Consider the following 13,949-nt stretch of genomic DNA (forward strand, 5'->3'; position numbering starts at 1 on the left):
CTAAAGTATCAACTTGGAACAGAATGACGAGAGCTAATGTTTCTCTTTGTGGACTAACATCTATTCAGTGACATTTTGTCTGTGTGAAGGTCCCCACCTCCACTGACAGCACCTCTGTCCCTTATCAGCCCTTGTGAAACTGTGGGAAATGAAGAAGGTCTTTACTCTGAGTGGAAACATTCAAAGTGAAAAGAAAAGCGAGACACTGTCTGGTTTGTCGGCGTCTACGTCTGCGTTCGACACACTTCTCATAAGCAGACTTCCTGAGCCACCGCTCTCTGTTCTGCAAATCTCACCAGCACACACACGCACACACACGCACACACACACACAAACTCACGCCTATCTACAAACCTTTTGACCTCTGCCTGCACCCACCCCGAACTGTATTTATCTTACATTTAGAAGCAGACACACACACACACACAACTCTCGTCGCTCAATATTGCAGCTTCGGCGCATGAAAGGAGAATATGCTAGATGCCCATTCAATACAAACATACACCCACCCACACCTACAGTACATATTCTCACACAACCACACACAGACTTGCACAGCACAAACACACGCATAAACACACACACACACACTCCTCCACAGTGCTCCACAGAGAGGTAAACAGAAGAGTCTGACATCCTATTGCATCATGTGCCTCAAATGCAGCACAGAAACAGCCAAACAAGCTCCGACTGTGACAGCTCTAAAGTGAGGTGGCATTACTCAAGTGAGATTGGACTTAGAAGTCGAAGCAATTTGCGACACCCATTCTAAACTGCTTATTTCCTCTGGAAGATCTTTTTTGATGTAATCATGAGGAGGAAGGAGTCAAATTTTGCAAGGTGTGGATGCAGTTTGTGGCAGAAGAAACCACTAATATAAAAGCCACAAACAGCTGCTAAACTAAAAGCCAATACGGTGTGTCGCCTTCTTCCAACATAATGGGGTGACCTCGCTAGAACACCCTTCACACACACACACACACGCACACGCACGTGAACACGCACACACAGTCGCTCACCTCCACATAAGTGCAGTGGTGTCAGTGGCTGTGCATCTAAAATAGCCTCTGACACAAAAACCGCACTTGTACCAACGAGGGAGGTGGAGCAGAGCAAACCGGGATAAACGCTCGGATTAATCGGCACGACCTCCCGGGGAGACGAGGCAGCGTTGTTGTTTGCATGTGTGTTTTCAGCATTACATAGGTACATACAGTATGTGTGCGAGAGCAGGAGAGAGAGAGACGGAGAGACGGAGAGGTTAGCTCCATTGGATCAATAAAAAATGCACTCTGTGACTCTGCTCCCATCTCTTATTTACTCTGAGTGCACAGGTCCGAGGTTGAGGTGACTACACTGCAGTGCTTAATGATCATCTCGCACTGACAGAGGAGCGTTTGCGGACCATCACAGAGTCCAAACGCACCATGAAACTATATAATTCAGGTTATTCTTATGAATTCAATCACAGCTACAATGACACGAAATGTAAAACATATATATTATACAACAACTGAGCAGAGGATGACTCCCTGAGGAAACGCGTGGTGAAGGTCTGAGCGAGAGAGCGGCGGCGTCTGATCATCGTGCGTCTCCCTTGCAAAAAGGTTCAGGCTGGAGCTGAGGGGGTCAGAACGAAAACCTCGCTCACATCTCCCATCCTCTGCCCTGACTGAGGGTGGTGGGGGGATGCATTGCATTAACATCCTTACAATAACCTGCATCCCTCTCACCCCACCGCCCACCCACCTACAGAACTAGTTTCTCTCTCTCTCTCCCTTCTCTCTCTCTCCCTTCCTCCCTCCGTCCCCCTCGGGATGTCTGTATACTCCTGCCCTAATGGGGGATTCTTTGAGTAGGCTACTGCCTTATCCCCTTAAGGCTCTGACAGGGTGTGTGTATGTGTTCCTTCATGTATGTGTATGTGTGTGTGTGTGTGTGTGTGTCTGAATGATCCCCCATCCCCCTGCATATGTTCTGTGTATATACTATTCACAATAGGTTGTCTAATGCATGCATCAGAGCACATGCACTCACGCGCACTCAAAGATCGACCTACATGTTTTACAGTAAGGGTACAATGCGAGCATGCAGAGGCACCGATACACTGACTCATCCACACACACTCCACTGTAAATAACTCATGTAGAAAATATCAGCTGGATCCTCCAACACTTATCAGCTCTACTCTACTTATTCTCACTGACACGCTGTCTATCGTGATGCAAACAAATAATAAATGCGTGCGTGTGCTCATACGTACGGGTGCTGCACACACACACATTTGCGTATTTAAGTGTTTAATGTTTCTCGCGGCATCACAAAGTACCAACATTATCTTGCATTTGCGCCGACCGAGTCAAATTCAGGCCAACATGCGACACATGGAAACAGACAATAATGGACCAAGCAAAACATTCCAGAACACTGACACTTATTTCATCAAATGTGTGTGCAGTTATTTCTGCTCACTATGTGTTTCCCTGAGTTTGACCCATTCCAGGTCCCTAATGCCACTCAATAAAATCAGCAGCTGTGTTTACTTCTATTACTCATCTACTCGCGGCTTCAGTTACATTATTGTTCCTCTGGTTTTTTAGCTGATGCTGTTGCCGCTGAAGGGCCCTGGCAGAAGGCAGGTAATTGAGGGGAGTTATGGTCCATAGCGTGAACCTACGTTGACATGGCTCCGCTTCTGTTAAAGCCAAACAGCCTGTGGAATGCCACAGGCTTGGAAATGGATCCCACATGTTGTTTGCATAATTTCCTTCCCTAACAGTTGACCTACAGTACAACTGGAAACAAAAGTTCACGGTGATCTGTACAGCATCTTTACGGAGTCTTTAGAAGGTCTGCTGAAGCCATCTGCACTCTGGCTGGAGAGAGATGCAGCTCCCCAAAGCCTCTATGGAGGGAAACTGTTTTCATGTGTAACTGTAGCTCAACCCCACCTCCCCCCCACAAAGAAAACCTGACTTTGAATGGCCTTCATTTCTTACTTCCTTTCCTTCTTCCCCTTTTTCTTTCCAGTGGAGGTTACTAATCAATCATGTTTGGCTGAAATAAAATGGGTAATGGATAAAATGGGGAAAGTTCTCCACAGAGGGAGAGAGAGGCCTTCCATTGCCATACCTTTCCATCCTGTCCATAGAAACATAACAAAGCAACCTTAAACCACACTCAACCCAACAAGTATGCACTTCTACCACAACATTGCTTAAGATTCATATCTAAAATGTAAAGTGCTACTAAGTAAGTAGACGATCACTCAGGTTACATTGTTCTCTTCTTCTGTTTCTGTTCAGTGCTACGTCAGGTTCACCAGCTGTTGCACAATACTTTCTGCTCTCTCTCTCCTTCTCTCTCTGTGACACACACACACACACACACATGTGCTAGCACGCAATGTACACCCTCAATCCAATTTTGGTAAACAAATGTGGGCTGGACGTAGGGGGGTCAAAGGTTAAATACACATGAGAAAAGGCAAAGGGAGAGAACATTTTATCATGGTTGGACATGACGCAATGACAGGACGGAGATGTTTATTAGCAGGCGTAACCTACAAATATTTGTCTTATTTCATGAATAGGAAGATTAACATGACAAACAGTGCATGTTAGGTTCTCCATACTGAGACCATGGCAAAACAACTGCAGACCCTGCGGCGGCCTTTTTTACCCCGTTATAACTCTTACTTATGCTTATGCAAACAGTTGCGATGTGGGAGATGTTGCTCACGTCATTCATTTCAAAAATGAAAATATTAAATCCACTAAGGGGCGATGTCAGCTCCTAGCTGCGCTGGAACACCTCAAAAAGTACTTCCGATAGCGCAGAGCGGTGTAAACAAAGATTGCGACCACAGAGGATATCAGGATTGTAGCATAATATGTAATCATAAACTGTATAAAGGTGAAAGATCCAGCAGCACACTCGCTCGCTCTGCTTTTTCCTTAAAATGTTTTGCCATTTTTTTGATTCTTACTGTCACTGTGCTGCTGATGCCACCATGAATTTTTGTAAGTATTGCATTTTGCAAAGCTGTATTATTTCTTTAGGTGCCACCATGTTGCTCTCAGTCTATCAATATGGAAATTCACAGCTCTATTTGGGTGCAGGTCTGTCTCACACTGCGTATACGAACGCCCTCACACCACCGCCTGTGTGTGAGTGTGTGGGTGTGTCCGAGTTTGTGTACGGCAGTGATGGTAGGCACCTTGGGCGAGGAGAGAGTGAGGTTTGACAGCTCTGCAGATACGCCGCCCTCTCTGTGACCAGGGGCCATCTCTCAGGCACACACAGCCACAGATGGGGACAGGGTATCCCACAATGCATCTTGCGCACACTCCACTCTTGCTTCACTCCCCCTTGGCCTCGGCTTACAATCGAGGTCTTTCAACAAATGAATCTGGCCATATACTGTCGTGGTGTGCTGCAGTCTATCCACGATCAATGATGATACACTCCATAACATGCAGGCCGATCAATGATACAGCAGTCAGTCAATATGCCAGCAGTTAACCTAACTGATTAGTCGTAGTACAGGGAATTTCAAATCTCACTGAATGAGAGGGCGAGCGCGCATACACTCACATGGCATTTCCTCCTGAAAGATTCAATCTGTCAACAGGCACCCAATTTGTGCATGGTGATCTATGGCAGACGGATGATGCCTTTAGTGGGGGGAATCCTGCAGAGCAATTAAATGTCCCGGGGACTGCGGTGTTGATGGACAGATAGAGTCTATCCGTCGGTGATTGGCTTTTTAATTGAGTCCCCCACCTGCACTGATCACTATCATAAGCCCTTGGACCGTGTCTGTCTGGGGGTGCGGAGGTGGTGGAGGTGGTGGAGTGGTGGCGGGTGGGGGTTCAGCCATCAAAGGAATGGAAGTGACAGCACCGGCTTGATGCGAGGTGTAAGAGATTACGACCCTCACCGATTTGGGTCGGACGAAATTTGTTTTCATAAAGTGCCAGTTTCATAGCTCGAGTGTGACGTTTCAGATTGAGAAATTTGGGAGGACGGCACAGATTCTCGCACAGTGGCCAAGCTACAATCTTTGGTAATATCAGCCTGCTTATGCGCGTTCATGCGCAGGGAGAAAGCCCCGTGGTAAATGGATTTAAGTGAGAGTTTAAATGGACACTAATCACACTCACTGAACATCCTTGAGCAGCAGGGGGTCTCCGCCACACACATCCCCCCCACCTCTTTTGAACCCCCACTTAAACACACACACACACACACACACACACACACACACACACACACACAGAAAGACAAACATACAAACACACACCCTGCGGCTGTCACGTATTTACAGGCAGGGGAGGGCCTCCTCACAACGTGGGGGTAAAGTCACAGAGGTCAGTGCTCAGTTTCCACATCAAACCTAAGAGCAGAGGCCAGAGTCTCATCCCCCCCCTCCCACCCTCCCTGCCACCTTCCCCTCCACCCCTCTCGCTCGCTTCCACCTCCCACCCAACACACACACACACACACACACACACACACACACACACACACACCCTCCTCTCCCCTCGCTGGATGTACAAATGCCTTTGCTGTCAGCTCTGCCCCGGTCCCCTGTAATTGAAAATAACAGCCAAGGGCCAGCCCCCGGCCACTCTCCCCTGCCCGGTGGCTCTCTCCCTCTCTGACAGCCACCCATCAATACCAATGACTATTACCCTGGAAGTGAGAGCGCTGCCGATGACATCCAAGACACCACCCCTGCAACACTCCCACACACACATACACACACACACCTCCCACACCTCCCCCCCCCCAGTGTCCTTCCTCCGCTACCCGAGCCTCCTAATGTTTAACCCGTTGCTAACAGCCTTGTCTGTCCGTCTCCAAGCTGCTACAGTAGGCAAACAAGGCTGTCTCACACACACATACAGCCTAACACTTACCACAAATGCACACCCACACACAGAACTCTCTGAGACATGCACAAAACTCTGACAAGCAGCAAACTTTTCTTCCCAGTTAGTAGTTGCTGAGAGAGAGAGTTTGGCACAGTGCTGCCTGAGCTCACACTCTCATATTCCACACCGAGCCATACAGTTGGTGTTATTCTACGACAGTTCTACACTATGCGTCTGTGTTTTGAAGTTATTGAACAGGTAAAAACTCACAGATAAGAGACGAGAGAGAAGCAAATAAGAGGACTGTGATCACAACTGGAGCCGGCAGAGTAAAGCCTGGATGCTGGATGTTGGATAGCCCATAATCACTTTTTCTCTGGTCATGACAGCTTCAGAATTGACATCAGAAATAGATGTTACAAGTCCAGTCAGAACCAGTGTCGCCGTTATTCCCATTGATAGACACCAAACACACACAGGAGACACAGACAATCAGTGTGCCGTAGGTGATCTGAGTTGTCATCCGCTTTGACACAGCAATGACAGCTGAACGAGATGCACTGAACACAAGCACAAAGCCCGGCGACGTGACAAACCAAGCACAGAGGAACAGGACGAGAAAATGCACAGACCTTGTCAGAAGCTGCAGAGCCGTGGAGACTATAGGAGACTGTTTCCCTCTCTGTCTCCTCTCCTCCTGTCCCTCTCCTCTCCTCTCCTCTCCTCTCACTCTGCCTGTATGTATGTGAGTGAGTGTGTGTGAGTGAGTGTGTGTGAGTGTGTGTGTGAGTGTGTGTGTGCGTGTGAGTGAGTGAGTGTCAGTGTGTGTGTGTGTGAGTGAGCAGCTCCCTCCCCTTCTGCCTCTCAGCTGCTCTGCTCAGGCAGTTCTCAGGAAATGAATGGGAGCGCACAGAGAACTGTTGTACTTGCAAATGACTTACCCCCAGTCACATGATCCGCTAAATGTAGGGTGGGCCGGTGGGTGGAGGCTTCATAAGCAAAGGGAAGACAATATACTCTAAGCTTTAACAGCATGCATCGAATTACACGGGGCCCCTCCGGGGAGGTTTCCGACGCGTCCGCTCTCCGCTCCCTCTCGCTCCCCTCCCGGGGCGGAGAGCCCGGGGCTGGGGGTGAGCACCGGAGCGCCTCCCCGTTTAAAGGGGCCGGGAGACGGAGGGGAGCAGGGGGGCTGGGATGATTGTTTTGCCATCGAGTTATGATGTTATTTTAATTAGGTTGTATCATTAAAATGTGACTGGTTAACGAGAATGATTATTGTTGTGATTATTTTGTCAGGGATAAATCTGTATTCTACTTTGGAAGACATAGTAAAATGTAGGTATCCACTATTTCTGTTTGACAACATTATTGTACAATGTTAAATATTTGATCAATTTTATGAATGTGATTTTGCATTAAATGAGGGGTCATGGGTAGTTTTTGAACAAATAAATCTGAAGTTGTATTGCCAGAATGGAACAGCAGAGATCTTTATTATCCACACAAGGTGGACAATAAAAATGATATATTGTCTCCAGCTCTTAACTTACCCAGAGCTTAAGATATTTGAGACCGTATAACATGAAACCATAAAACAAGAAACCATAAAACATACAGAGGAACATGTGATAAAAACAAAACAATCACGGACCATACATACAACTAATGATAGAACAGTATAAAACCACAAAAACATAAATAGATCATTGAAGGGGATAAAATTACAAAAGAAAGTGCAGCATGTGTGATTTAGACTTTAAAATGCACTATAGAAAAGGTTTTTCTGTTTCTCCATTGATTAAAATGTTCTAACGTAAAAAAGGTCTACTTTCCATCTATGTCAAAAACACTACCAAACCTTATATGACATCAAAAATAAGAATTTGAGTTCACATGTAGTTGTTTCTCATCCGTCTGTGGCATGGAGAGATTTTAGTTTCACCTGAAATGTTGCACTGGCCATCTCCTGCTTGCTGTAATTGACCAGCCTTGAATAACATGCTGCAATATTTCCTCAAATGAGTGCTTTTAAAATTCTGTCCTCTATAATTCCCGAGCCAATGTCGATTTCCCTCCTGGTGTTTTTAGGCTTGATAAAAGGTATCTCTGTGGTATGAGTGTCTGATGCTGATGCTGTTCAGCGCCCACAGTCGGTCCCCTGGGTGCTCTAATTAAGGTAAAGGAAGCAGGATTCATCTGCATGGCTGATGGAGCCCAAGCCACTTTACATGGTGGAGGCTCACTGTGGAGCTGGAGAACCATGATTACATAGCGAGAGCCAGAGATGAGAGAGAGAAAGAGACAGCGCCAGAGAAAGGGAGAGGAAAAAGACATGACTATATACAGTAGTACACTGAAACTGGTCCACCTGCTACCCACTTAATATTCATTCTGTTTCACCTCTGATATGTCTTATTTTTCCCTTATTCTACTGAATAATGATCTCACCATGAATGGAGGATAAAATGGATGGATGGAGAGGAGAGGATGGAAGGGTAGGAAGAATAGATTAATAGGGTTGGCTGGATAGAGGAATAACTGAGTGGTTGTATAATGAATTAAGGAAGTGTATCATATGGCTGGCTGGAAAGAAGAGGATGGAATGGATCCAAGAGTAGGATGGGGGTTGGATGGATGGATGGATAGATGGATGTTTAGATAGATGGATGGATGGAGTGATGAAAAGACTGAAGGATCTGGCATTGGTTGTAATGAGAATGGTAAATACTACTAATTGCAGACTTAAGAGGGTTTTTCAAGCCTTGAGATGAAGAACCTCAGACTTATTTACAGATAGAATATCATCTTAAGGCCATAATATTTTCTTAATTTAGCTTGAAGTCAAACAGAAAAAGCTAATTAAAGCTGCAAACAAGTAATATGACATTGGCCTCCTTTTGGCTAACTACAATTTGAACTTGACACTATCAAAAAAACCAAACATTTAATACAATTAAAGATGGTGCATTGATTCAGCTCATTTACTGCAAATCTACGTTTTCCACATCCAGGTTCAACCTGTCAGACAGTCAATCAAGAAGCACATTATAACAACTGAGTAGCAACAAGAGCTGAACTGTGGAGTCACTTTGATATTCGCTTCAATAACAAAGAAAGTATAGATTTTCCTCACAAAGACTGCATTGTTCACAACAACTAAAGGGTTGCAAGATGTAGGTGGTGCAGATCAAAATGTGAAATCAACAAGTTTCATTTAGCATTTAAAGGAGTACAAAAGGTTATTCCTCTTTTTCTTTCGTCTCCTAAGTCAGTTTGAGACATTTTCAAACATTGCACATATCCAATAATCCATAAAATAAATTTCACCCCGTTAGTATCTGCAATTATCTACAATAATAATAACAACCCTAAACCCATAAAAATACCTTTAAAGTGATCAGAATGATTTAGAATAACATGTAGTGGCTCTTGGAGATACAGTTCATCACATTTACTCTCTGATTGGATGCCCATAGTCTTATGCAATGACTATGACATTCCCAATCAAATAATGAAAAAATCTTCTTTCATCCTTTCACTTGCATTTATATTCACTCTGATTTGCATGATGAGAATGGTGGTGTAGTTAATAGGCACTTTGGAGGCTCTGTGTGATGGAACAGTAATGTAACATCAGCCGTAAGGCCTGCTGATGATCCTTATAATGACGTCCTGAGGAGCTCTTTCAGATAAAATCCTTGCTCTCTAACTGCCGCCCCAGGAGTCCTGGCATGTGTTGAAGGGAGGCAGGCAGAGAGGAGCGCAAACAGACGCTCCGAGGGAGGTGGAAGTGGGAGGAATGAGGGTGGGAAGGGGGGCAGGAAGCTACTTCGATGTGTTGAAGAGTATGAAGAAGAGGAAGTATGAGAGCGGTTGATGGGAGATGGTCTGAGAAGCATGGGGGAGTGGTCACAGGAGGGATGGATCGGGCATAGCAGGAGGTTGAGGGAGGCATCTGAAGGGGGTGGGGTGCTCAGGCCGGGGCTTCCAGCTTTTCCTGGCTCCCCAGGGGGGCTTATTAAAAACCCCAGATACAAGGCCACTCTGTCTCTGGACAGGTTCCTAGCACATTACCCTGCGGTGAGAGCAAGTCAAAGAAGGTGGAGGTCAACAAGAGGATAATCAGTATACAATACACTTCCATTGTTATTTGATCTAATCAATCAATTTGCCATTTTACATCATTAAATCAGACGCACAGCAATTGCATGTGTATACAGAGGCGGGAATTCTTACCATGCAAAGGGAGACTGTGCTTGAGTCAGCGAAAAAGTGTCTGTTGTGAAATGCTGAGAGTGTGCGATGTGATGCTCCCCTCCTGTTGTCTCTGGCTGAACTTTAGACTCAGGAGTGAAAGAACAGATATGCCAGACAAGGAAGTGCAGGACAGAGAAGCTAAACACAGCACACAGCGCCGTCAGGGGGGAGGGGGGCAGGACGGGAGAGGAAAAACACTCGAGAAATTTAAGACGTTATCTCATTCTCAGTTTAGTCTAAGGATATGACTTGTAATTCCTAAACATTGTTTCTTTCCTTTCTGTTCCTTTCTGCTCCGTTCCTTTCCTTTCCTTTCCTTTCTTTTCCTTTCCTTTCCTTTCCTTCCCTTTCTTTTCTCATTGGAAAGAAAAGAGCACTCAGGACACATATGGTCCCATTCTAAGTATCGCACATACTGTATATGACATTGGAGAAAATATCAAAATTGATGGGTAATCAACAATGAAGCAGCTGAGAGAAATATAAAAGTGAAGCGTCAGCTTGAAACCCTGAAAGCAGGATGAGCACTATTATATTTGTTCTGTCAGAGAGCCCTGGTTTCTAGGCAATAAATAGTTCACCTCTGGAGCTTCTCTTCATCCCCCATGCACTCCCACTCTCTTCCCTCTGTGAGTGCCCCACACAATAGGGCCACACACAAAATGACTAGTGCTTGCTGTCAACATCACAGTTCTGGGTTTTTTGTCCTTTACAATAGGATCTGGAGAAGCACAATGCATCGGCCCCAGTCTGTCCATCCGCCTGTCAGCCTGTCGTGAACCATATGTTGGATGCCAGTTATCACATTTTGACAAAATGACACAATATACAAAATGATACAATTGTACAATGACATTCAGGGATGAATGTCATTGCACTTTGTCATTGCACTGCAGATGTGTTCATTGTTACACAAATCTAAAGGAACACTTTGGATGGCAGTGTAACTGGCTGGATTTTCACAGCATTTGAGGGGAAGATGTGTCTCTCTGATCCATTCTGTCACTCTGTAGGTGTGCAACATTTGTTTGCTTTCACCGGTTCAATTTTGTGGATGTACTGTATCACTTTCACAGCTGGATGGAACTTTTTCGACAACTCTTTTGGCATAACTTACCTTTGAAAATAAGGAGTATTTAGTGCTGACTGGCTGACACAGGAAAGAATGTGCTGTGTGTCAGTGAATTTGAATGATGAAGTCAAAATGGGAATATAATTGACCATTTCCAGAATTATTGGGTAAATTTGTGTAACATGAATTCCTGAACAGCAATTCTTTGCCGTTCTTTAAATAATCCAGATCTTATGTAATAGTTTGTTCTGTATTTCCATACTGTGTTTGTTAGACACATTTAAAGTGTTTAAATAGTGTCATAAACTGACAAGTGTGTGTGTTCAACAGTGTGAAAGTTGCAAATCCTGTCTCACTTTACTTCTGTAACATGTTTACATGATCATTTAAAGAATTTCCCCACCAGCACACCTGGTTAGACATACAGAAGTATGAGGCAACACGCAGCTGGCTGGGCATCTGTGTTTCACAGGCCATAGGTGTTGCCAGCTGGCCAATCAAACCAGAGCATGCTTATTAAGAGGGCGGCCTTATATAGACGTTTTCACTCAAGGTGCACAGTGGTGTCGCAGCAAGGGAGAACAGAGCGTGGATCAACAAGGGAGTTTTCCACAATACATTACAAAGACCCCGAAATGAAACTATTGCATTCATTTGACTCTTACAGTAATCAGTTTAACATTTATTAAGTATAAACGTTTGAATAAGTGAACAACCAAAACAGTTCCATTTTCCTTTGACATGCTTTTGTCCAGCTTTACATATGTTGTATTTTCTAGGGTACTGCAGATGATTCAGAAGGGCCACTCCTACAATGATGCAATACCTCAGTGATTTTGAAGTAATACGACCTAATTTGGATGATTCATTTGAGCAGTCTGCTCTGTGAATGATGCTAACTAGGGGGGAATTTGACACAGCGCTGAAAACAAAGCATCTATCTCTAGAGTGTGTGTACAGTACCAGTGTGTGGCTGAACAGCTTAGGTTCATACGTCCACTGGGACCTCCACATCAGATGTAAACAAGCTCCCAGAAGAATTGTTCTCACTGAAGTCATACAATATCTTCATATCTGCTGTATGGTTAATGCACTAATGAACACTAGCAAAGAGAGCTGTGAGGAGTAAATTACTGATTTTATTCATATATTTATTCATGCGCATCTGTCATCAGATATAAGGGATTCTATACATGTGCCCCTATATGGTGAGACGTTAGTTCTGCAAACTAACAGAAAACATCAACTTAACATGAAAAATGAAATATACTGTGCAACTATTATTATTTATCAATCCAATCAGCGTGGAGAAGGCACTGCATGAACAGAGGAGCCAAGAGAGATTAGGACAGTAAAGGAGTGCAGTGAGGTAAGAGGGAGATGAGACAGGAGAGAAAGGAAATGACAGAGACATATGTTGAAATTAAATCGAAAAAGGGAGACAAATGGGAAATAAAATAAAGAGAGAAAGAGAGAGAGAGAGAGAGAGAGAGAGAGAGAGAGAGAGAGAGAGAGAGAGAGAGAGAGAGAGAGAGAGAGAGAGTGAACACATATCCAGCAGAAAGGTAACATGAAGAAATGGAGCGTTAGGACAGCTGCTTGCTCAGGGGGCCTCCTCTGGTCCAGTGGCCATGTGTGTGTGTGTGTGTGTGTGTGTGTGTGTGTGTGTTTGTCCAGGCGGCGGTACACCTGCACAGACTGAGTGGGTTGGCTCAGTGGGCTGGCGTGGAGCTCCGTGGGTCCCCCTGCAGGCCAGCTCTCTGTCAGGCCCTGCCAAGGTCAGCCTCCTGCCAGGGGGAGAGAGCGGGGGCGGGGAGGGGGATGCTTCAGCATGACCACCGGGGCCTCAGCACGCTGTGTCTAATAGCAACCGCAAACAGGAGAGGCAACGCTCTCTCTGTCTCTCTCATGCATGCGCACACACACACACACACACACACACACTCCTCAAAGAACTTTTACACTGATTCAGTGACGCACACAGACAAAAAAAATGCTGAAAACAGGTAAGCAAGAAAACATGGAGAGCATGTGTTTGTTGTTTGTTTGTGTAGAGTTGTGCCGAGCACCATTCCTACAATCGATATCCTCTCCCCTTTGTGAGGTGGCTTTCAAAGTAACCATTAACAAAAGGTCAGGGGTGAAGAGAATGAGCGAGTTGGCATCTACCCTCCTCAGCCTGTGCTTGCTCACAGCAGCTCTACACTGACTCCTCCAGAAGAAAGAGAGCCAGCAGCAGAAAAGTTTTTATTGAAGGTGATGAGGAAAGTGCCCAAAGGGCTCAAAGGGTTCCTGTCAGGTTCAATTCATATTGACATTCCACCATGAATTCTTAAGATGGGTCTATTTCTTGAAAAGGCAAAGCTTGTTTCTCATGAAATATGTTTGGGATATCATTCTGCCAAACAACCAATCCAATTATATAAAAAATGATCTCTGATTGAATCTATGGCGTGTTTGATGGTTGAACATAAAATGAACATGAAAGAAAAATGATTGAAGTAACTTACAACAGGATTGTCCAAATTGAAAATTGGTGTTTTTGCAGTCTACATTCACAGATGGCAGTGTGTGTGGTGCAGAGCTCTCACATGTCTTACTCAAAACTACACCAACAGAAGACAGCGGACAATAAGATGAAAATAATTTGGATTAGCGAGCAAAGTAACTGTAGCCCATGTGCTTAAGAGAATGAAAGGGTGCCTACGAAAGTAACAAGGAGACCTGTGTGTCCTAAA

At 44.9% G+C, this 13,949-nt stretch overlaps 1 protein-coding gene across 2 annotated transcripts in view; it reads right to left on the reverse strand.

Moving 5' to 3' along the window:
• The window catches only part of klf12b (Kruppel like factor 12b), a 37,791-nt gene extending 30,830 nt beyond the window's left edge, over positions 1 to 6,961 (reverse strand). Inside the window, exon 1 of one of the 2 annotated variants that reach the window (XM_076165650.1) lies at positions 6,821 to 6,961. In XM_076165650.1, coding sequence (XP_076021765.1) covers positions 6,821 to 6,914 — 94 coding nt within the window. In that variant the 5' untranslated portion in view covers positions 6,915 to 6,961. The other variant, XM_076165651.1, reaches the window with a different exon arrangement.
• Between the last annotated feature and the right edge of the window lie 6,988 nt (positions 6,962 to 13,949).

The sequence above is a fragment of the Genypterus blacodes genome, unplaced genomic scaffold (genome assembly GCF_046128005.1).
Source record: "Genypterus blacodes isolate CSIRO-AG114 ecotype Tasmania unplaced genomic scaffold, CSIRO-AGI_Gbla_v1 ptg000148l_1, whole genome shotgun sequence".
Lineage (NCBI taxonomy): Eukaryota > Metazoa > Chordata > Actinopteri > Ophidiiformes > Ophidiidae > Genypterus > Genypterus blacodes.